General features: G+C 36.5%; 2 protein-coding genes and 1 long non-coding RNA gene across 6 annotated transcripts; all 3 read right to left on the bottom strand.

Annotated features, from left to right (window-relative positions):
* Positions 1–557: 557 nt before the first annotated feature.
* Positions 558–3,166, bottom strand: LOC133521138 (acyl-CoA-binding protein homolog). Of its 4 annotated transcripts, none has more exons than XM_061855925.1 (4): positions 2,988–3,166; positions 2,532–2,566; positions 1,831–1,948; positions 558–1,357 (listed from the first exon to the last, which is right to left on the bottom strand). In XM_061855925.1, the coding sequence occupies exons 2-4, from the start codon at positions 2,544–2,546 to the stop codon at positions 1,218–1,220; spliced, it is 273 nt and encodes a 90-aa protein (XP_061711909.1). In that variant the 5' UTR covers positions 2,547–2,566; positions 2,988–3,166; the 3' UTR covers positions 558–1,217. The 4 variants fall into 4 exon arrangements, with proteins under 4 accessions (XP_061711909.1, XP_061711910.1, XP_061711911.1 ...); XM_061855926.1 differs by lacking the exon at positions 2,988–3,166 and adding an exon at positions 2,789–2,910; XM_061855927.1 differs by lacking the exon at positions 2,988–3,166 and adding an exon at positions 2,731–2,852.
* A 915-nt stretch (positions 3,167–4,081) lies between these two features.
* Positions 4,082–21,476, bottom strand: LOC133521139 (acyl-CoA-binding protein homolog). The gene is made up of 4 exons (XM_061855928.1): positions 21,360–21,476; positions 21,114–21,154; positions 7,244–7,361; positions 4,082–4,685 (listed from the first exon to the last, which is right to left on the bottom strand). Exons 2-4 carry the CDS (start codon positions 21,126–21,128, stop codon positions 4,546–4,548), a joined length of 273 nt encoding a protein of 90 aa, XP_061711912.1. The 5' UTR covers positions 21,129–21,154; positions 21,360–21,476; the 3' UTR covers positions 4,082–4,545.
* LOC133521140 (uncharacterized) lies at positions 12,987–13,498 on the bottom strand. The gene is made up of 2 exons (XR_009799866.1): positions 13,244–13,498; positions 12,987–13,023 (listed from the first exon to the last, which is right to left on the bottom strand). It is a non-coding gene; the product is annotated as an uncharacterized LOC133521140 (long non-coding RNA).
* Positions 21,477–24,058: the final 2,582 nt, after the last annotated feature.

Genomic DNA, 24,058 nt, shown 5'->3' with positions numbered 1-24,058 from the left:
ATAAAAAATATCAATGCGAATTAAAGCATGCTGGCCGTGAAAATCGTCTACAATCTCATTTCTCTGGCTGGTCCGAGGTCTATAGTTGGCCGGTGGTGGTGGACTTGTGTATTATGGGAAAGCGGGGACTGAAGATAGCGCGTTGACGAGGGCCTCAGGGCCTGCGGTCGCTTGTGGTATCATTGTTGTGGTTATTCTAAAGATTGTTTGAGATATGTATAGAAAGAAAGTAATGTGTATTTTAAGTAACTTTATGTAATATTACCCTATAGCTACTTATAGAGCAAGATTGTCTCTGACATTTGGCATGGCCCTGTCCATTAAGCGGTAACTTTAGTCCTTATATACTTACTTTACTCTTTGCTTTGGTCACATTTTAGTAAAAGGTGAAGTTTGAAAAATTCAGTTACCAAACAAACATGGCGTCGTAGGTATGGCATCATCTTTCAGTTGTAAACTCGAGATCAAGATTTTTTCCTAGACATTTCACCTCTTTAACAATACATATATGCTCAACACACAATAAAGCATTTAGTAGACAAATAAAACATTTAAAATACATTTTCAAACTGATTTTATTTCATAAGCAATATAAAAAGTTTATAACAAAACTGAAGTCATTGCACCAAAGACCATAAACACAACATTGTGATGCTTATTATATTGTGATGTTCAACATCTTATACTAATTGTGCCTAAACCGAAATTATAAATAGTTTACTTATAAGAGTTTAGAGACGGGCGGAAGAGCAACGGAAGAATTATCAAGAGGTTTTACGGTATAAATGCAGTAATATATCTTTACTTTATCTGTACTTTTACGTTCAGTCTCGCATAAAAACGTCAGTTATATACACGATGTGTAGATGCTTATATAAATGACCTTCATATTAAAAGAAAACCTAACTGACTTTTCAAAGTTCTTATCTAAATGCTATTAAAAACATTGGAACCAACAAACAACTGTTTGTAACCATAGACTACGTAAAAAGATTATCATGTAACCCTCTGAATGCCATGCCTATCGAGTGCGTCGATCCATCGTCAACCTTATCGCAAAACATGAAAGTTGATAGTGCAGTAGCCGCACGCGACAGTTGACAGCTTAGGCAGTCAAAGGGCTAAGTCATTAAGACAGACGGTTCTAGAATGTTCTATTAATATAATGGTCAAAGCACACACCCGAAGCCATAGTTGCCTCGCCTCTGCTTTTTTGTTTACTGGAGACCGATGGAAGCAATGAGGCTCTCAACCTTCGCGATGTAGGCCTTCTGGGCCTCTTCCTTGGACTTGCCCTTGTTCTTCGACCACGCCTCGAACTTGGCCTTGCCCTTGAAGTCTAGGAACCCAGGCTTGTCTGTAGGAAATAACTGTTTTTAGTTTAATGCCACAAATGAAAAAAATAAAAATATAGAAAGTTACTTTTGTGAGTTGGTAATACCACAAAACTGTAATGATTCTTAGACTACTTACACTATGTTTATTTTTAAGGATTTTTTATTTATTCCGGCCTGTGTGTGCTCATCCTAATTGTATGGAACCAATTTTGTCAGTAGAAAAAGGTGGCCAACTTGAAAAATACCTCTATAATTGTGTATTAAAAATTCTCTGACTAAAAATCTGTATCTGTATCATCAAATTTCCATTAAAACAAGAACAACCAAAAAGAAACTATGACAGTTTTCAGAAAAGTTGTCTGTAGCTTAAATCCATACATTCCATCATCAGTTCATCAGCCTCACTGTCTGTGTGAGTTAGACGTTTACACATTAGTGTCAATTATTGAGTGGATATTTTAGTAGCTGACTTCATACATATTTTAGTACATACTGGCAGGATCAGCATCCCCAACGGTGGCTTGCTTAAACCACCCGTAGATCTCCAGAAGGTCAGCATCAGCAGGAGACGTCTTTAGCTTCTTAACATCCTCGGCAGCTTTGTCGAATTGCTAGAATCACAGAATTATGTATTAAATACATTTGTTTATTATAAGCGGTTTGTAACCAAAAAGACCCTGAGTTTCTTATGGTGTGACCTGTCTTCCCCATATACACATATTTTTGCTTTAGCTGTTTGGCCTAAGGCCGCATTCCCACCATGGTGTACCAATAGTCGTCAGTAAATATTCAAGCCACTACAAGACAAATATATTTTATATGTGAACAGCACAATTTAAATGTACAGGCCATGACTCACAAAGGCCTAATTCTGCACCTTGTATAATGTAAAAAATGCTAAGATAAAGAAAAGAGTTTGTGCATAACACAATATAGTAAACCCAGGTTAAACAAGTTACTGTTTTTCTTGAATAATTCATGAAATACTTACCACTTCCATATCTGCCATATTGACAATGTAAATTATGTAAAAACAATGTCAATATGACAGATTCTAATACAATGGAAAATATAAAAAAAACAAAACTACAGAATTCATGCAAAATCTGCCAGCACAGACAAATCATTTTGACCTCTACGTTAGACTTTGGAATATTAACAATAATACTACATACTTATACAAATACCACTTACCTCCTGTAGAGACATTGTGTTTACTAGCAGGTAACCTAGAAAGCAGAATAACTCACGTTATTATTCACCAAATAGAATTCATTTTCGCATAAATCGAGGTGCGTGACGTGAGATACCACTATATTATCGGTGGCTGACAAGGGCAAGTTAAGGTCTTAATGTATATTTTTAATTTTTACTTTTCTAATTTCAAACTAACCTTACGTCAACGCGGCTTGTATAGCGAAAGAAAACTTTCTAAATGCCACAACTCTTACCCGGTTAAATAGGACGGAAGCCGGTATTTCTATAGCGGATACTTCCAATGCACTGGCTAAGTGAATTGATTATCGGCTAGGTAATAAAAACACGTCACCCAACTCGATAAATAGATGAACACTTATTACCTACACTTTACGTCGTAAGGAAATATTACAACTTCATCTAAAAGTTAAATGTAAAAGAAACAATACTTACTTCTATTTTTGAATAAAGACGGATTTTTTTTAAGTAGATCGGCGGGCGGATTCGATTTCTATTTTGAAGCTCGAGTAAACTTTATCTGTCAATGTCACTTTGACAGCAACTGTGACCCCGGTTTTTGGGTTACCGTTCTCAATATTTTATTAACAAGGGATCATAACCTAAAAAAATAAAAACGCCGATAAAATATACAATTAATTTTAAATAAACAAAGGAAGCTCCTACGTAAGCAAATATGTTATAAAACCTAGAAATGATATGATAAGAACCGTATTAAAATTATAGGTGGCACCACTACAACTGAGTTGCTTCTCTTGTTCATACTAGATGGCGCAAATGGAGGTTGCATTATACGGTCCGCAAAATAAGCGAAACTTTAGATCTTTATAAATGAACCGTATTGATATTTAACATCTTAAGTACCTACAATACCTACGTCTCGTATTTTTTTCTTTATTCTACATCCGCATAGAAAGTATCTAACTATTAAAACTGAATTTAGGCACCTACTCTTCAAATTGAACTTCGGTTTTAGACAAACTATTTTTAATCGACAAACGTCGATTACATACTTAGTTTAATTCCAGTACCCCTAGTGTACATTTATTCGATAGCGTGACGTGATATGGGATTTAGAAACAGCGCGCCAAGCGGGACGGTTTGGAAACTCAAAATCCCATACAAAACGAGACTTAACGCAAACGCGTACGTTTCGCTATCGAATAAATGTACACTAGGGGCACAGTTCCATTTGTATTAAACGTAAGTTGAAACATTTTAACTAATTTAAAGGGATTTCTACACTAATAAAAAGAAAACATACAGTATAACTTCGATAAATTAAATTTCGACAATGTACCTATTGTGAAAAACCTTCATAATTCAGGTTGTTTTATGTAACTGGATTTTTAACACGACAAATGTCGTATCGTGTCCACTAAAATAGATGGTTCAAGTAGATGGCCCGATGTTCCTTTTCCCCCACTTAAATCCAGATTACACATTTCATTAGTAAAATAGAAAATTATAATTCAAATATTAAAGCTTTTCAACGATCTTTAACTTATCGAAGCACTACTGCTCAAAAATAACAGTTCCCAACTGATTTTATTTCACAGGCAACATAAAAAAAGTATAACAAAACAATACCAACTCAAAACGAGCGCATCCCACAATATAAACACAATAACAATATGTGATGCTTACAATATTGTGATGTCTAACATCTTATACTAATTGTGCCTAAACCGAATTTATAAATAATTGACTTATGAGACGGGCGGCAGGAAGTTTAAAGGAAGAAGTTATTTTGACGGTATAAATGGTTATAAATATTAGTCATGTTCAGTCTCGAATAACGTCAGCGTTCCTTATACCGAAGGGCATGCGTAAAAATTCATAATTACCTCTTATTGACAAAATGCAGTTTACAAAACTAGAGAATTCTTCATAAGAGATAAAATCTAAAATGTTCTTATTTGACAATAATACGATCATATTACGCAATGCCCATACTGACAGTGGTTCCGCTCGCCCAAACTGTTTTGTTTTTTTATTGGAGGCCGATAGAGGCGATGAGACTCTCGACCTTGGCGATGTACGCCTTCTGTGCGTCCTCCTTGGAGGTGCCCTTCTTCTTGGTCCACGCTTCGAACTTGGCTTTGCCCTTCAGGTCGAGTAGGCCGGGTTTGTCTGTAAGAAAAAAACATTTAAAATTAAATGGGATAAGATAAACATTGGGGCAACACTTGTAGGGAATCCTTACACTGTTTTTGCTTCGAACAAAATAAACTATGTTTACAGTAGTACATATTGTGCTACTTTCCCGTACGCGTGTGGGAATGAGCATTTTCCATGCATATGTCGAAACTTTAATAGTACATTACGATACAAGTGCGAAAAATAGGAAATTCGACACGAGTTGCGAATTACCTATTCGCACATGTATAGTACAACGTTTTACAGTACATATGGCCCTTTAAATGTTCGACACAGTAATATGCTAATTTTCGCACTAGTGCGATAAAGTAGCGCCATATGTACTGTAAACAGACATATGATGTGATTCGCAACTCGTGTCGATTTAAAACACTGTTTTCGATCGTGTTTTAATTTATCACCGCTCGTTGCGAATCTTCTATTTTCTGCACTTGTATCGTTAATAACTATTCTCTTAACCTAGATTGACCTAAGTCTGTTGTTAAGAATCGTTTTTGAAATTCATAATTCATATTTTTTGCATAATCAATGAGATCATAAATTAATTATTGTATTGTACGAAATGGTACTTTGTACTGATTAAATAGGTACCTTCTCAGACACTAAGTGCGATAATATTTATTTAGGTGTATGCGTTTGATGCTCGGTAACAATACAAGGTAAGTTAAGGGAGCAATACGTAAAATAGTCATTTACGATAGGTGCGGAAAGTAGGAAATTCGCAACCACACGAGTTGCGAATTACCTATTCGCACGTGTGTCGTACAACGTTTTACACTACATATACATATATGACCCATTAAACTTTCGACATGGGCACGGAAAGTGCTCTTTCCCGCATTAGTGCAATAAAGTAGCACCATATGTACTGTACACAATATTAATTAATCATAAACGGTAATAGATCGTTTCAAGCTATAGTTAATACCCACCTATACAAGTTTTAAAACACAATGTTATTAAAAAAAAAAACCTCTTCGCTATGAATAATCCCCAGCTTGTTACTATTTGCATAAAAATATTAAATAACACTCATAAATTATGTGGTTTTTAAAACGGCAAGTTTTTGTTTTCAAAATCGTGGCATTGAACTTTAATACCCATGTCAAGTTAACCTTGAAAAGTAAACTGGTTGTTTGGCGTCAAAGGGGTTATTAGGGGCATAAAAACCTCAAAATGATTTAAATGATTAATTTTAGTTAACTTTTTGTTTTCAGTAGTCACGATTCTACATATCTCCCTACTCCGAGCTTGTCTTAAAAACAAAGTATTCCAATTTGATATCGAAAGCTTAAACAATGATTTCATAAACAAAATTAGTCTAACAAAATATAAAGTACAGTTACCATAATACCATAGCCTCACGAACTTTTTTTATTGAACCGGTGATTAAAGTATAAATTTTAACATTCCCGTAAGTCATGAGTAAAAAAGTATTTTAAACGTTAAATCAAAACACCTTTGATGTGGATGACTTATATACTTACCTAAATAGCATATATTTCTGGTTTCTGGTATATCTAACTGTCATAATCCAAAAACATTATTTAAGGAAAATATTTTATTCAATGCCTGTTTTTATATTTACGTGCTAAGTATTTATAATTTTGTCTTTATTCGCAAGTGTAAAATTACCTATTTAAGTTAATATTTAGCTGTCTGGAATACAGCTGAATAAAAAAAACATAAATAGGTACATTATCAGTTTTGGTAAAGAAACTAACTTTATAATTACTCGTTTTATACGCCTATCTTGATAAAAACGATCAGTTAAAGCTAATTCCAAGATAAGAAAGTAAAAATTCCATGTACTATTTGTTATCAATGGATAGCAATTGCGATCCATCACTGATTTATCGTGATTGAAGTATCATGTTTGTTGTAAATAACAATAACATGTCGACACTACATATTAGCTAGAGCTAGAGACTCCTAGTAAAGTGTACTAGCTAAATATTTTTTCACCACACCACTGGTAAAGGCCCTCTTGATTGCTCAAAAATGAATGAAAACCCTCGGCAGGGAAGCGGAAGGAAATTTCTGTTAAACCGCACAGTGCGTAACCGTTTAACCTTTAAGTTCCAGGGCGTGGGGATGAACACCCCGCCGACGGCGAGCGGTGCAGTAATAGAAAGAGTAGGCTTTTGACATCACGGCATTCTACTACGGGGAGTCTCATGTCGGCAAGGCTCGGAAACCGGTTAAATTTCCAAGCCGTAATCATGTACTTTTTATTTTGGTTTCGCTCGAAAAACCGTTATTTTTAAATCTGTTTATCAGAACAGTTATTGTCAAATTCACCGGTTTAGAACAATAAAAACCGGTTTCTTCCTAGGTTGGTCTCTATGTTTACGTGGCACATCACCAGGCCGACCGGCCGTTGCGTCTCTCGGCGAATAAACCAGTTTTTTAGGTTACAATAAAGTTCTTTAAACGTTCGCGTTCTTATAAAAGTTTGGAGGAAAACCGAAATAAACCGGTATTTTAAAAACCGGTTCCGAGACTTGCATGTCGGGGATGTTGATACGTACTAGCAGGGTCGGCGTCTCCTACGGTCGCCTGTTTGAAGAGGGCGTACAGCTCCAGGAGGTCGGTGTCGCTGGGCAGAGCCTTCAGCTTCTTGACATTACCGGCGGCCTTGTCGAATTGCTGGAAAGAGACAAATATAAATCTTGATAAATTTTTCAAAGTCCGAGACCAAAAACCTATGATCAATAACACACACAAAACCGGATGTCGGGGAAGTTTGGCGTGTTCTCACCGTCATAGGGTAGAGCCCCTAAATATGAACATTTGATTAAGTATGCGGTATTGACCGTTTGTCTGGTAGTAGTCCGGCGTTTACTACCAGTAAACTGGTATAAATAATGTCTGTCTTTACTTTGTTAAAATAACTTTTCTTGAAATTTGTTTACATAGATGCTGGGCAAATATTAAAGGCACTATGGATTCTGTTTTGTTTCGAATGGTCAACGTACTGTATCGTCTAAAAATTCAAGTAAAATAATTTATCCAACGCTTTTTTAGAACCTACAGTTAATTAGCTTGTAGAATTCTATAAATCTTAGTCAATGGCATTTTACACTTGAAATCTTCCAAAAACCAGTTGTTTAATGCGATCAAACCAGTTGAATTAAATGAAGCAAGTTTCGCTTCACGCTCGAACGGGTTCTGCCGAAAACCTTTCTCTGGCGAAATCTGAGAAAGTTGCACTGGCTAAATTTATTAAGATTACGGTAGATATAATATGCACGCATCATTAATGTATCCAGTTATCCGTGTCATTTTACATATAAAACGGTATACCTTTATCCATAAATAATATTCAGAAGATGCGTACAAAATGTAACATTTTAAGTTAGCGTGTACGTATATTTATCTACCTACTTTAGAATTTTGAATAGGTACTTTGTTTAACAATTTTTGGACCACTAATCTTATGAATCACATTTGATCCTCCGCCGATTTTCTTTTATACATCATTTTATTGATTAAGATTATGGTTACGGTCACTCAAACAGGTTTCTAAAACGATGGCGAATTCCAGTACACTGGCGTGCTCCGACGCCATGGTCGAATGGGATTTAACGTCAGTACAAAAACCTCTAACGGAACAAAACAACGGACGTAACATGCGACAGTGTCTGCTTAAAACAAGACAAGACACAACGAAGAATTAAACGCCATATAATTTTTCCAGAGATTTTAGGTCGCTCAATATTTTTTACTTTATGTTTTTAAAAGCATCTCGGGGCGGCCTAAATATTGTTCTGTTCTGCTAAAAAGGCCAATTGCCTTTGCATGTGTTGAATATAAATTGATCATACGAGGGGGCTCGTTCACATACATACACGACTCTAAATAACGTCCGGTCTGCCTAATACATACTACTGTCTGTATCATACTATGGATCGCAGTTGCAGTTCGTATGGCGTTACTATTTGGGGTAACTCTTGTGATATTATTGACGTGTTATTTAAACTTAACTCTTCAGTCCTAGCTGGATCAAAGTCTCTAGTCAATATGAAAAGGATACACAATACGCCTAGTGACCTTCGGTCTGTCTAATACATTGTAAACGTCATGACGTCATAAACAGAAATCAATCGTGTTTGCCTATTGCATTAATACTTTGATCATAATTTAGGAAGTGTAAACATCTTATATGATCGCAAATTGGACTTTATTCTATGTGTATTTAATATTTAAGTTGACATTAGCACCTTGATTGTGATTGATTTACCTAACAATTAAATGATAGTAGATTACGTGAATTTTGACTAGTGGTCGATAATTATTTCATTTTTTTATATTAGTTACTCCGTTAGAGTTATTGTGGTCACGTCGATTATAATACAGTCAGCATAAGAAAAAGTTAAGCGAAGAAGTGTTCAAAATTATCTGGAAGCACTCTTTTCCTCTTAGCTTTTGCTGCTGACTATATTGTGCCATTGTCATAGAAGTTGACAGTAACTTGTAATTTCAGCAGGATAAAAAAAACTGTACTTAATTTTATGCAAAATTACAAAATTTACATCATAAATCATAACTATGGTGCAAACCTTGACATCGGTTATAAAGAACAATGATTTATTATGATCAAAGGTTCGAGGTTACACTCGAATCAGACGACAATGTAACCGCCACGTCATCCTAATTTGTTTAAAATGGTAATTAATTGTCTATTGTCATCTACCAATAAGACGCTAGTGTCATAAAAATACATTTAGAAACCGTCCTTAACGACAGGGTAATATAAGTCGGGCGCCAAAACGTATCATTAATTCTTAAAGACTTTGACTTTGACCCTGCCCTGACTTGTTGGTTACGTTCGTCTGTTAACCTTCCAGACTTTAATCGTTACCTACATTTTATCTTTAATTGCTCATGAGGAAACCGGACTAATCTCAATATGGCTTGGTTTCCTTACATCAAATGGCAGGCTTAAGAAAAATCACGTCAAGATTGATTACCTTCTTTCTAAATGCAAAAAAAAAAACAACTATAGTTGAACAAATAAAGCTGATTCGTACCATTATTTCTCGAGTTATTTTTCAAAGATTAATTTGGTCATTTCAATTTGAAAGTGGAGGTAAGATAGGGACAGGTAATATATCAGGCAGGGATACTTTCGAATATGCTACTCATAAATTTCAGCGCCAAAACTATAAGTAAACAGGAAAGAAGCTAAGTGTACTCTGTAGTACTAAGCACCATTAATATTGTGCCATAATCGCATAACATCAGATGGTCTCTTTGACAATAATCGCCATCTTTGCAGGTATTAACGTCCTTCGTAAAGAACAATAGGCTCAGAAATATGTATTTAAACATTTTAAACGTAAGCACGTCACTGTAATTTATTCATAAAGACTAAACTTGATCTTTCGCCTTGACCTGTTTGTATTTGTTACCTGCGGGCGTATGATGGATTGACTTATCCACGTGATAAAATAATAAAAATGAATGGGAGATAGACCAAAATCATCGGAATTCGTAGATCTGCTAACTCTAAGTATCTTTTTAAAATCTGAAGTAGGTTCATATACGTACACATTTTTACCATTTTCAGTCAAAGGGGCGCTACAAGTCGACTGTTGCGTAATAAGGCGAAAATGCCGTAAAAATTCAATTAGAAATCAACAACCGATAGAACGAAACCTTTAGCCCCAAAACGTCACATTAGTAAGTTTCTGACAAACGCGCCACGTCAGTGTATCATATCTGACGTGTCGTTTAGTCACAAAGATGATATCTTTTGATAAGTGATAATTAATTAATTTAATTAGGTTAATCCCGGTCAAGTGTGAGTCGTCGATGATTACTAAATTAATAAAATAAAAAATAAGGGTGACTTGCAAAAAAAAAGTACACAGTTAAGAAGCTGTGATTAGTCTTAAGTGATTAATTTGTGCTACCAAAATTAACCAAGTAAATTTGTATTGTATTGTATTTATTTTACTTAATTCATACACATAAATGTATAGCATACACTTACACACTTTGATGCATATAACTTAATAATAAATGAAACTTTTTAAAAAATTGCCTTTGACTAATTACAGGTACAACAATGAAATTGTATTTTGCAATTCACTCATAAAGAAAAACGCGTTAAAATATGTTTAATAATTCAACTTCGCGATTTGAAAAACTACACACCAGGGTGCCTAGCCAAGGTGACAATCGCATGCGCTACGACAACGTAACACTTTATGTCTCTCTATTAGGGTCTCCCCAAACTAGTCGACGCCGTTTCGGCAAATCGCGTACGGAAAAAGCTTTATGTCAACGCAATAAGAGCGAATAAGTCGTAAATCGGCTCGGCCCACGCGAAACGACGTCTTTCGACGGGAAAACGGGGTTTTGCCGTAAAGCTGTTCGCATTCGTACGACGCTGTTTGCAGCCTACCGCACACGTTCGCATTCATAAATCTCCTTATACCACCGTACGGTGCCGGAAAGAGTTGAACGGCTCCGATCACGGCCGAGTACCTACGATAAGGACCGGTCAGAGCTGGCGGAAGCCGATCAGCGTCTTCGACGGCCGAACATAGCTGACGACGGCCGAACAGAGCCGATGACGGCCATAATAATCGTAAAACATTTTTGGATCGAGTCTCAACCGAGGATATCGTAAATTAAATTCACCTTCACTTAATCTATATTGCCACAAAGAATCAACCCACGGTCGCCTCCGCTTTTGCTGCTGTTCTAGCTCTTCCAACAAGTAGGCTACGATAAAAATGCTGGTAAGCCTTTTTTTCCATGCCCGTCGTCTACGTAAATATCCATCATCACAGGTTATTATATAATATGTAACAATTACCAAGGAAAATAATCTTACAGGTCTGTTCAATTTCAAACTCAGGTTATTACTAACAACCAGTCTCCAAAAATGAGATTTACGATTGCCGATCACCCGCTGTCCTACATCTGTTCGTCGGACTCAACGGCTGTACATGTGCTGTCTGACGTCTCGACGGCAGGACGGAGCACGGGAGAGCCGACCGTCGCTTTACGACTGTTGCGATAGCAAGTCGCAGGCGATCGGGCGTCTCTACGGCCGCAAGGAGGATGAGACTGCTAAACGCAGGTGTCCAACCGCGGAGACGGTCGATCGGCTAAATGCGAATAGTGTGGTGTAAAACACTCGGCGAAAGCCGACTCCGCGTCGACTGGTTTGGGGAGACCCTTACTCTTCCATATGAGTGCGACAGTGACAGTTGCGTTTCGTTCGCTACGGAGCGTAAACGATTGGCTTATTGGCTACGCAGCCTGAGAGTATCTACTGATGAAGTTATACATAGTAATAGCATTTCAGTAGATAATTGTATACCTATAACCAAAGATTTATATAACTTCGTATCTATAACTCTATAACAAAATATATGTGGATTAACATTATGTGTTACATCTCTATTATGTAGGGGGAGTCCGGGAGACTTGAACCTCTTTTTACTCAGAAGCCACTAGAGGTTTATCCGTAAGTGTTAGCAACTCGATATTTCGTGTATAGATGACATATCTAAATAGGTATCTTTAGAGCATAGCAAAGTGCTGATAAAGTACAAAATTTAAGTTCTGCAAAAATATTTTTCATAAACGGGGTATTGGCTCAAGTCTCCCCAACCTATGGGAGAGTTGACCAGGGGGTGTGGGAGATATGACTATACATATGTTAGGTAGGAAAAACAGTGAAAAAACTGCTGTTTAATCCAATATATTTATTAAAAAAGGAAAGTAGTTGTAACAAAGTATTTTTACCCATAAAACAAAATATTAAAATTTAATAAACTTTATAAAATTTTAAATCGGCAACATTAAATGAAATTCAAGAGATCAATTATCTTTAAATTATTATTATTATGAATTATTTCTATGAGATCAATTCAGTCAACAAATTATCAAAGGCACATGCAAGGTCCTTTTCAATTTACATAACATAATTCTTCATGTCAAATAAAGTTGTCCACATCTTTGCCAGTTAACCCATCGCAAACTTCGTGAATATACCTATCCTTTGCAGGAACCACACATTCGAACATTTTTTATGCAACTTACGTGGGTGGCAAACAAGCATACGGCCCGTCTGATAGTAAGCAGTGACCGTAGCCTATGGACGCCTGCAACTCTAGAGGTGTTTTATGCGCGTTGCCGACCCTAACACTCCGCACTCCGTACCCTCGTTGAGCTCTGGCGACCTTACTCACCGGTAGGAACACAACACTTGTTTTTTATTTTATTTTTGGATTTTTTTCTCTTGTCGCTATCTTGCAACACCTTCCTCTTACCTCCTTTGACGTTTGGCCTGCATAAAAATAAAGGAAACCCTTATTTAAGCACAGTGTGGGAGAATTGAACCACTGATCATGTCTCCCTACCACCATGCGGCTCAACTCTCCCGCACCCCCCTTTACTTTATATAGATTATGTTTTCTTTATACTCTTAAAATAAACATTACAAATGATCACTGTTAGTAAAACTACATTAACCAACAAGTACAATAAGATAAAATAATACTACTCACCTGTTTAATTTTCAAAATAGTGTAAAAATATAAAATTGTAATTTTTTTCACTTCGCGACAGCGAAACCACGTTTACTCCAGTCATTTCCAAACCAGACTAATAGCGGCCAATATGGCGTCGCCAAAAGTTGCGCCTTCTGTTAAAGTACGACATGAGCTGTCAACGGCGTCGGTGGCGCGAAATTTGAATTGAAATATTTGTCGTGGTTCAACTCTCCCACCTGGTCATATCTCCCGGACTCCCCCTAGTGAAACTTTCGTTTCAAGTGGCGATACCTGCCTTATACACCCAAACATGTTTTTTTTTTTTTTTTTTTTTTATTTATTACAACATTAAAATATAAAATATGTGTACCACAAAACAAAATATTCGCCAAACTGCGAGACAGTTTGTTGGCGATGAGCTCGCTCGTTATACTTATAAAAAGGTACATAATTTTGCACTGTCCTACCGTCCCGGCATGGCCAATTTTTATGTAGGTATTACAATTATGAAGTAGGTATAACGTAGGATTGGTGACTCAATACTGGTGGCGCGGGCGCGGGACAGGAGCACAGCGGTGCGTAAAAAACTACCTTAACGCTAATTACTACGTTTGTTTATAAACTAACAACTCGTTATATTTTTACAACACAAGTGGCAAGAGGCACTACAATAGTTGATTTATATGAAGTTATTTTATGATACTAATATTAATGTTAGGTATTTAATTTACTATTCATGCTTTATGGAGTTATCGAATCTGTCTATTAATATTTCTTTAAATTTTTCTTTCAGGCTACCTATTTTTAATTTAGGGATATCTAGCAATATTGGGTATTCATTGTAAATTTTTGGGATTAAGTATTCTTGGGTTCTCCGACCATAATAGTTTTTGGCTGCAGGTTGATACAATTTTACTTTTTTAGATGAGCGAGTCACACGTTTATTCTTTTTCTGTACTTTAAAATCATCTGTATAATACGTATTGATAACATTTAAGTATGTGACTTTGCAATGCACTGGGAGAATTCTACAATATGAGAACAGTGAGTCATACTGATGTTTATACCTATTCCTTGTGTTTCGCCCAACTAAATATTTAATTAACCTAATTTGGAGTTGTTTTATTTGGTCTAAATATGTTTTGAAGGTACGTCCATAGTAACTGAGTCCATAACTTAACAATGCGTCCGCCAGGGCATGATAGACAATATACAAGGTGCGCTTGTTGACTATTCTGCTTAAATGATAAAATTGCCCCAATATAGCTCGCAATCTATTACATACCTGATTGATATGCAATTTCCAGTTGAAATGTGTATCAATTAATAATCCTAGGTATCTAAAACTGTCAACTAATTCAATTTTACTACATGTACAATTATTTTTATTCCAATGAAGACATTCATACGTGTGTCCTATAATACTAATATCATTCGACGTTATTTGATTTGCTTTGCATGTGTTTACTCAACATACAACCCTTAATAATTTCTCACTAATACAATCGAATTTATAAACAAATATTATAGGACATTTTTACACAAATTGACTGAGTCCCACATTAAGCTCAATAAGGCTTGTGTTGTAGGTACCTAGACAACGATATATATAATACATAATTATAAATACTTAAATACATAGAAAACACCCATGACTCAGAAACAAATATCCGTGTTCCTCACACAAATATATGCTCTTACCAGGATTTGAACACGGGACCATCAGCTTCATAGGCAGGGTCACTACCCACTAGGCCAGACCGGTCGTCATTTATTCAGTAATGTATTACACATTAACATTACACAACCAGTATAAAGAATATACATAATATTATTTATTAACATATACTTATTTAGGTTCATAATGGTGTTTTTCCATTCAATCATATTTATATTATTTAACATATTAATTTAATGCAAAGTAGTCATATAATATGCATTTTCCAAGTGTTAGTTAGGTATGCAATATTGTTAAAAACAAAATGAATGGTTTATACTTTTTATAGTACATATGGTGCTACTTTACCGCACTAGTGCGAAAATTAGCATATTACGTTACTATGTCGAACATTTAAAGGGCCATATGTACTGTAAAACGTTGTACGATACATGTGCGAATAGGTAATTCGCAACTCGTGTCGATTTAAAACACTCCCTTCGGTCGTGTTTTAATTTATTGCCACTCGTTTCGAATTTCCTACTTTTCGCACTTGTATCGTAATGTACTATTATGATTTGGCTATGGAAGTTTTTGTACCTACATATGACTACATATATGAGTCTATTGTGACAGCTTATATGCCTACTTTGTCTCATAAAAAACTTATCATATAAATATGCAATGACTTGTAAGCTAGTAATTTTTTTTATAAACTGAAATAGATGTCATATACGAAATAAAAAGTGCCTGAGCTCAAGTAGATTAGTGATAGATCATCTACGTTCAAACTTCTCTCTGTCGTCTCAAATCTAAATGAAAAGGTTTCATAATAACATTAATAACCGGATTTTATGAAGAGGCGAATATGTAGTACAGTCATCGTCTAATAAAGTACCCGCGTAGCCAACGTGCCTATTAGTACGGTCGCCAAGCCGCTCCGAGGCCAGATTTAATTGACTCAGCTCGGCCTTACCCACAACCGGTATCAATGTGTTCGGACAGTTCTCCTGATCACCGTACATGCGGTAGTAAAGCGGAAAAATGGTGGAGGGGATAGTAATGACGTCACAAAGATGGCGGCCGGACCTATTCTTTTTGGCGGTGTATCTCGAAAACCACTTAACCGATTTTAATCATCGAGGTGTCAAATAATAGCTTATATTATGGAGATTATTTCCTTTTCTACAAACATTTACGTGAAACCTATAGGAAAAAAAATAATCACAAAAAACAGTTTTTTTATAAAATTATTATTTTTTATTTTGTAAAAATCTCCGTAAATATTAGCATTTCGCAAATTTTGTTTAATATAAAACATATTGCTTCATTATCAAGGAATATAATGAGCCTTAAAACATACAGATCGAGTAATAAACAATGAAGCTACACTCATTTATTTGCGCATGGGTAACGATAACTAGCTTTTACCGGTCGAAACTGTGGTGACTGTTACGATACGTATTGAATGGAATTTATAGAGTATCGGTTTTAATTACTGAAATTATAATTAAAATTATAAAAACCAGACACAATAATGCTACCTTACTTCGACGTTTAGTCTCTTTTTTCGTCTTAATCATAGGTAGGTACATATTTCTTTTTACTTAAAAATTTTATACAGGGTGAACTTTTAACCACCAGTCATACTCTGCGCAGCGACTTTATAGGTCATACTTAACAACTTTTACTATGGGACCAATTCCGAAATCGCGAAAAAAATTTTGACTGTCCCATATAAAGGTGCGACCAACTTTACCAGACCAACACTTTTCCAAACTGAGCTACAGCTGTCCGATGAAGTTAAGTACTTAGGACTAACTCTCGACAATAAACTCAATTGGAACAACCACATCAACAAACGGATAGACAAGGCGGGAGTTGTCTTCTGGCAGTGCAGAAGGATGATTGGTAAGAGGTGGGGACTCAACCCGAAAATTACCCTCTGGCTCTATAAGACGATAATCCGCCCCTTACTCTGTTACGGTGCTCTGGTTTGGTGGCCAAGAACAAACCTAGGCAACGTACGAGACAAACTACAAAGACTTCAAAGGCTCGCATGCGCGGCCACCACTGGCTGCACGAGGTCTACCCCGACTGCAGCCATGGAGGTCATGCTAAACCTTCCACCGCTGCACCTACACATACAGCAAGAGGCCAGTCTCTCAGCGGTAAGGTTGCGAACCCTCAAGATATGGTCTAAAATCACAGGAGCTCTTCACACAAAATGCCTGGAAAAGGTGTATGACGAATTTCCAGTGCTTAGGTCAGGCACGGACCGGATTCACAAACAAGCTATCTTCGATAAAAGGTACAAAATACAGTTATATGAGGACGACAATCATGAAGGACTCAATCCCCGGGAGCTGAGAATCTTCACTGATGGGTCCAAAACAGACAGCGGATCGGGCTCTGGAACCTTCTCAGAAGACCTGAACATGTCGATCACCACTCCGCTAGGAGCCCATAACTCGGTATTCCAAGCTGAGTGCATGGGCATCATAAACGCGGCGGCTGCCATCACTGCAAGGAAGGTAGTAGGATCCTCCATCCGCATACTCTCCGACAGTAGAGCAGTCTTAATGGCTCTAAATAGCCATATAGTTACATCCAAACTTATACACGAATGCCACGAACGACTAATGGAGGTATGTCATAATAACAAGATCACCCTACAATGGATCAAGGGACACAGTGGATCCCGAGGTAACGATGCTGCGGACGAGCTTGCCAGGCAAGGATCGAATGCGGGGGCGATTGGTCCGGAACCGATTCTTCCGATACCATTTAGCAAGGTACGCTCAATGCTGCTGGCACGTACAGAGAAACTACACACAGAACACTGGCTGAACCAGACTGGATGCAGACAGGCAAAAGAAGCCATGCCTGGCATCAACGGAAAACTCACAAGGGCGCTCCTGCAACTAGGGAAGGTCCGACTGAGTATGGTAACCAGTGTCATAACAGGTCATGGACTATTTAACAAACATCTTTTCACAACAGGTGTCACAGACAGTCCCCTGTGCCGAGGTTGCATGGAGACAGAAGAAACAGCCTCTCACGTGGTGCTGGAATGCAGCGGAGTGACTCAATACAGGGCTAAACATCTCGGATCTCCGAGAGACCTCCCCGAGGTCCTACTGAACATCAAAGGTTTGATAGGATTCCTCGAGGAGCTGGGCTGGCAGGACTAGCCCACCCCCAACATATCACGCAAAATAGGCGCAAGTCGTCGAGTTGCGGAAAAATCGCCCGAATACAATACAATACAATACAATACAATACAATACAAGGTGCGACCAGACCGCAGCTTAAAAAACGGTCACGATACGGAATCGCAGTGACGCGTCGTATGCGTACCGTTTTTGACGCATGCTCCCCACACCGCTGTTTAAAAAACGGTGACGGTACGGAATCGCAGTGACGTGCTTCACGCGAATCTTTTTTGTTCGCAAAACAGTTGCGTCTTTTACGTCACCGGTACGGTGTCTGCCATAAGATCTCCGTGTAATATTTTTTGCGATTTTTACGCAGTTCAATTTACGGTGCGTCAGCTTATTTTAAGCAGCGGTGTGGCGAGCATGCGTCATGGACCCGGGTACGTCCTTAAACTACGTCCAAAAGAGAGGTATGGGCATTGTGAATGTCATCTCGCTTTGTGTGGTAGGGCACAGCCAGTGGGTGTCATTCCAGATCCAAATTTTCTTGCGTGATTCGGCATTGGTCCCATAATAAAAGTTGTTCAGTATGACCTGTAAAGTCACTGCGCAGAGTATGGCTGGTGGTTAAAATTTCATCTTATACCTATATTCGACACAAGTAGTAAGTACTTACAGACCAACTATGATACACATTTTGCCTGTATAGTGATACATAGTGAATAAATTAATACCTGATTTAAAAAATAAAACAAAAATAACAAATAGCATGTTATTTAATTCAGTAATCACTAATCAGTCTTAAACAATGAACATCATACTTTTAGATTAGACAACAAAATGTATATTTATACTGTGTTTCGACTTGAAAGATTTTACTGCTTTAAAACATAAGACAAACCTACCAACCAAATGTATAAAAAAAAATGTTTTTTGTGATTATTATTTTCCTATAGGTTTCACGTAAATGTTTGTAAAAAGGAAATAATCTCCATAATATAAGCTATTAGTTGACACCTCGATGAATACAATCGGTTAAGTGGTTTTCGAGATACACCGCCAAAAAGAATAGGTCCGGACGCCATCTTTGTGACGTCATTACTATCCCCTCCCACCATTTTTCCGCTTTACTACCGCATGTACGGTGATCAGGAGAAACGCCCGAACACATTGATACCGGTTGTGGGTAAGGCCGAGCTGAGTATAAAATTTTTAAGTAAAAAGAAATATGTACCTACCTATGATTAAGACGAAAAAAGAGACTAAACGTCGAAGTAAGGTAACATTATTGTGTCTGGTTTTTATAATTGTCATTATAATTTCAGTAATTAAAACCGATACTCTATAAATTCCATTCAATACGTATCGTAACAGTCACCACAGTTTCGACCGGTAAAAGCTAGTTATCGTTACCCATGCGCAAATAAATGAGTGTAGCTTCATTGTTTATTACTCGATCTGTATGTTTTAAGGCTCATTATATTCCTTGATAATGAAGCAATATGTTTTATATTAAACAAAATTTGCGAAATGCTAATATTTACGGAGATTTTTACAAAATAAAAAATAATAATTTTATAAAAAAACTGTTTTTTGTGATTATTTTTTTCCTATAGGTTTCACGTAAATGTTTGTAGAAAAGGAAATAATCTCCATAATATAAGCTATTATTTGACACCTCGATGATTAAAATCGGTTAAGTGGTTTTCGAGATACACCGCCAAAAAGAATAGGTCCGGCCGCCATCTTTGTGACGTCATTACTATCCCCTCCACCATTTTTCCGCTTTACTACCGCATGTACGGTGATCAGGAGAACTGTCCGCACACATTGATACCGGTTGTGGGTAAGGCCGAGCCGAGTCAATTAAATCGTGTTTCTAGAGGGCTTTTGAGATTTGGCGACCGTACTATATCGTTCACGCTCCGTGGCCAACGAAACGCAACTGTCACAGTCGCACTAATATGGAAGAGTGATAGAGAGAGATGACTACGCTACGCTACGGAGCGTTAGCGATGTAACGTTGCCTACGCGGCCAGATTACGCGTAAAGGACTAAGATAATGGTACTCGTAGCATTACCTAACCGTAACAAAAAGAGATAAGTATGTATCTCTAAGCAAAACAATTAGTCTGCAACAGATACTTTGGAACGCGAATTGTAGAGGTATAATATCATAAAAAATGATAAAATTTAGAATTCCATTAATGCAGACATAATTTAAGAGGTTTTTTCCAGAACAAATCTAACGTTTTATTGAATTACTATTACCAATAAGGAAGTTACGTTCCGTTCTACCTTTGTACCGCTCTCCTGCAAAATCCTGATTCTGCACTTGCCTCAGTATAGGTACTTAAGATATCTCTATTTGGAAAAGTATTTCTTTTACTCTCACTAAGACGTAATTAGAGTGACAGAGAAATGCCCGCATTTGACAAACTTCGATTTTCGCGGCTATAGTCCTGGGTGGCAGATACTTTTGGCGCGTTGTTTTAACCGCTACTATTGGTGCAGATTGCTGACTATACGGATGATTACTTAGTGAAATAATGAATGGAAAATGATTTGTATTTTTTTGCGATTTTATTTACAATTAGAAAAATTACACACAAAACAGTAACTTAAATAAACTATGAGTACAATGCTAAATTAACTATCATATTCTAAAGTACCTCCGCGAGCTGTACCGGGTGAAATTGTCAATTGGGGCTGATTGTTTCATGTCATATCTTCTAATTCGTGGCCTCTACTTATGGTGTACTACCTATAATGGTTCGCAAGGTTTCACAATACTAACTCTCAGATAATCAGCAACATTCTGCTAAATAGCACAATTACGGCTGTTTTACAGCTCACCTAACCGGCAAATACATGGGCGGCTATAATGGGTTCTTAGAAAAAAAAACATTTCGCAGAAAAAAAAATCTAACTGTACCAATATTTGTCACGGGAACTAACAACCGGTTACAATTCTAAATAGGTAGGTACATATTCTTTGAAACTTTAACACTGCAAAACCAGCTAGCTGTTTTAACTTTAAAATACAAAGAAATACATAAATAACACTCACCTCCTGGAGAGACATGGTGTGTGGTGTTGTTAGTAGGTTATCTGTAAAATACAAACATTCAATTATAGAACATGCAATATCATTAATTCAAAATGTGTCCAGTGAAATTCGGTGTTACGCCCGGCGAAATCGTCACAACTCTTTCCAAAATACTGATACTTTTTTAAACTTTGATTTAGAGATAACGTTAGCATATGCGGCATGCCTTCGCCCCGATTTTTTTTTTTTTTAAGTTGCGTCACTTACTGGTATGGAGAATGAAAGCGGGTGCTCCTCGCGGATACGACCAGTGGACTGAGGTAATGGAGCGGCTGAACAAAACTTGTGCAGAGCCAAAAACTCGTCATTCAACCTAATCGACACTTGCTATCGGATTTTTGCGTCATAGCGTTGGGTGGCATGTATTTTTTTTATCCTGAAATCAAAGGACCTTTAGACCGATGCGAGCGAAATCTTTTACCCGTTTTTATTTACTAAGCTAAATACTTACCTAGTTGTTTCGAATCTAAAATATGACGATTATAGATCGTGTCATTTTAATTATCCAAATATATTATATGTATTTAGTAACTTTATTTTTGAATATAATTACAGTGAGACACCTCATACGGTTCTCGTATGTTTCTTTTGTCTTAATGAATGTTTTAATTATATAGGATTTTGACTCTTGGAGACTCTATATATCTCTAAGGATAATTTGATAAACGATATAATATTTTGTCTAGCCTAGTGGGTAGTGACCAGGTAGTGACCCTAGCCTATGAAGCCGATGCTCCCGGGTTCAAATCCTGGTAAGGGCATTTATTTGTGTGATGAGCACGGATATTTGTTCCTGAGTTATGGGTGTTTTGTACGTATTTAAGTATTTATATATTATATATATCGTTGTCTAAGTACCCACAACACAAGCCTTATGGAGCTTACTGTGGAACTTAGTCAATTTATGTAATAATGTCTTATATTATTTATTTATTTATTTTAGTTCTGACACTTAAAGACATTACACGTCTAAATATTTTTTTGATTTTTTAAATATCTATTTATGTTTTTTTATTATTATTAGAATAGTTCTTTTTGTAATTCGACATTAAGGGACTTTATACATCTCTAAATAATAGTATTTTAGTTTTGCATTGATATTTTCAGTTGTTGATGTGCTTTTTTGCTATATAAATTCCATGTGGCCTATTTGCTGAATAAATGTTGAAGTTGTAGAAGAAGAAGTTATAGTGGTCATTCATGAAGACGCGTGCCTTGACTCGTATTGTCATGACATTAAAGGTTAGATTTGACAAATCTGCGCGTCACCGTGGATGACACCAACTATACCACAGATGACATGAAGTATTCACTTATGTTGGAGGGTGTGAATAAAGATAAAATCCATATGCTTTTTTTGTCCTCTAGCGACCAGCTCCGGCTTTGCACGGGTTATATACCCACACTTTAATGTTTCTCAAGGATCACTCTATTGATATGTGACAAGTGTGACAACCGCATGAAAATTCGTTTAGTATAGTTTTGAGTTTATCGCGAACATAATACAGACAGACAGACGCGGCAGGAGACTCCGTTTTATAAGGTGTATAGATACGAGAACCTATATATAGATATTTGTGTAAGTATAGGTACTAATAAGTATATAATCGTATTCGTCTTGACTCTCGACTTGCCTTGTCTCATATTTCTTTAGCCCAATAGTTGACAGGTAGAGAATGCCTTAAAGCGTTAAGTCCGCCGTTTGTCCTCTTTTTTGTTAAATTGTGCAATTAATTTTACATAAATAAATAAATAAAATTTACATAAATAATTAAATAAATTTTGAATAACATCTAAATCCCGTTGCCCTCTCTTTGCCCTTTAAATGTCCATAAAAAGCATCCAAATTTGTTTTGTTAAAATTTAACACTATATGTATAAAAGTAGTAACTGATAAATAAGTTTAGGTACTATATTAAAATATATTATTTAGACAAAATATTTTAGTAGACAAATTTGACGCCATTTATTACGTAAGACGATTTAGTGATTAGGCATTTTTATTCTCAAAATTATTGAAAAGAAATAGAGTTAGAACAAGCTAAGTTGGCAGCGATGTTGATAGCCCAGACTGTGCAAGTGTTATTTTAAACGTCAAACTTATGAAATTAAGACTTTTAAATAGAACAGTCTATCAAAATCAAAATCGCTGCCTGTCTGTCTCTAGCAACTTAACTAAACTTAACTTAGACTTAAGGAAAAAAACAATTGATTAAAGATAGACATAGACATAGACGACAGGTGGTCTTATCTTATCTTGGGCTGTCTCATCAGACAACCTTTGGTTAACGGAAAAAGACAATTTAATAAAAAAGCGGCCAAGTGCGAGTCGGACTCCCCCATGAAGGGTTCCGTACCATTTATGACGTATTAAAAAAAACTACTTACTAGATCTCGTTCAAACTAATTTTCGGTGAAAGTTTGCATGGTAATGTATATCATATATTTTTTTTAGATTTTTCATTCTGTTATTTTAGAAGTTACAGGGGGGGGGGACACATTTTACCACTTTGGAAGTGTCTCTCGCGCAAACTATTCAGTTTAGAAAAAAATGATATTAGAAACCTCAATATCATTTTTGAAGACCTATCCATAGATACCCCTCACGTATGGGTTTGATGAAAAAAGATTTTTTGAGTTTCATTTCTAAGTATGGGGAACCCCCAAAATTTATTGTTTTTTTTTTTCTATTTTTGTGTAAAAATCTTAATTCAGTTCATAGAATACATCTACTTACCAAGTTTGAACAGTATAGCTCCTATAGTTTCGGAAAAAAGTGGCTGTGACATAAACGGACAGACAGACGGACATGACGAATCTATAAGGGTTCCGTTTTTTGCCATTTGGCTACGGAACCCTAAAAATAGGTGTTACAGAAAAAGTTACGAAGCCCACTTTTATACACA

Source organism: Cydia pomonella, chromosome 9 (assembly GCF_033807575.1).
Source record: "Cydia pomonella isolate Wapato2018A chromosome 9, ilCydPomo1, whole genome shotgun sequence".
Lineage (NCBI taxonomy): Eukaryota > Metazoa > Arthropoda > Insecta > Lepidoptera > Tortricidae > Cydia > Cydia pomonella.
Note: the sequence above shows the minus strand (reverse complement) of the source record. Positions and strands in the feature narration are given on the sequence as shown.

Bases quoted from the DNA above. Each gene is read 5' to 3' on its own strand.
- LOC133521138 (XM_061855924.1), bottom strand. The intron at 1,358-1,830 runs GTATGTACTAAA...TATTTCCTACAG, and splicing joins TGGGGATGCTGATCCTGCCA to ACAAGCCTGGGTTCCTAGAC.
- LOC133521139 (XM_061855928.1), bottom strand. The intron at 4,686-7,243 runs GTACGTATCAAC...TTTTTCTTACAG, and splicing joins AGGAGACGCCGACCCTGCTA to ACAAACCCGGCCTACTCGAC.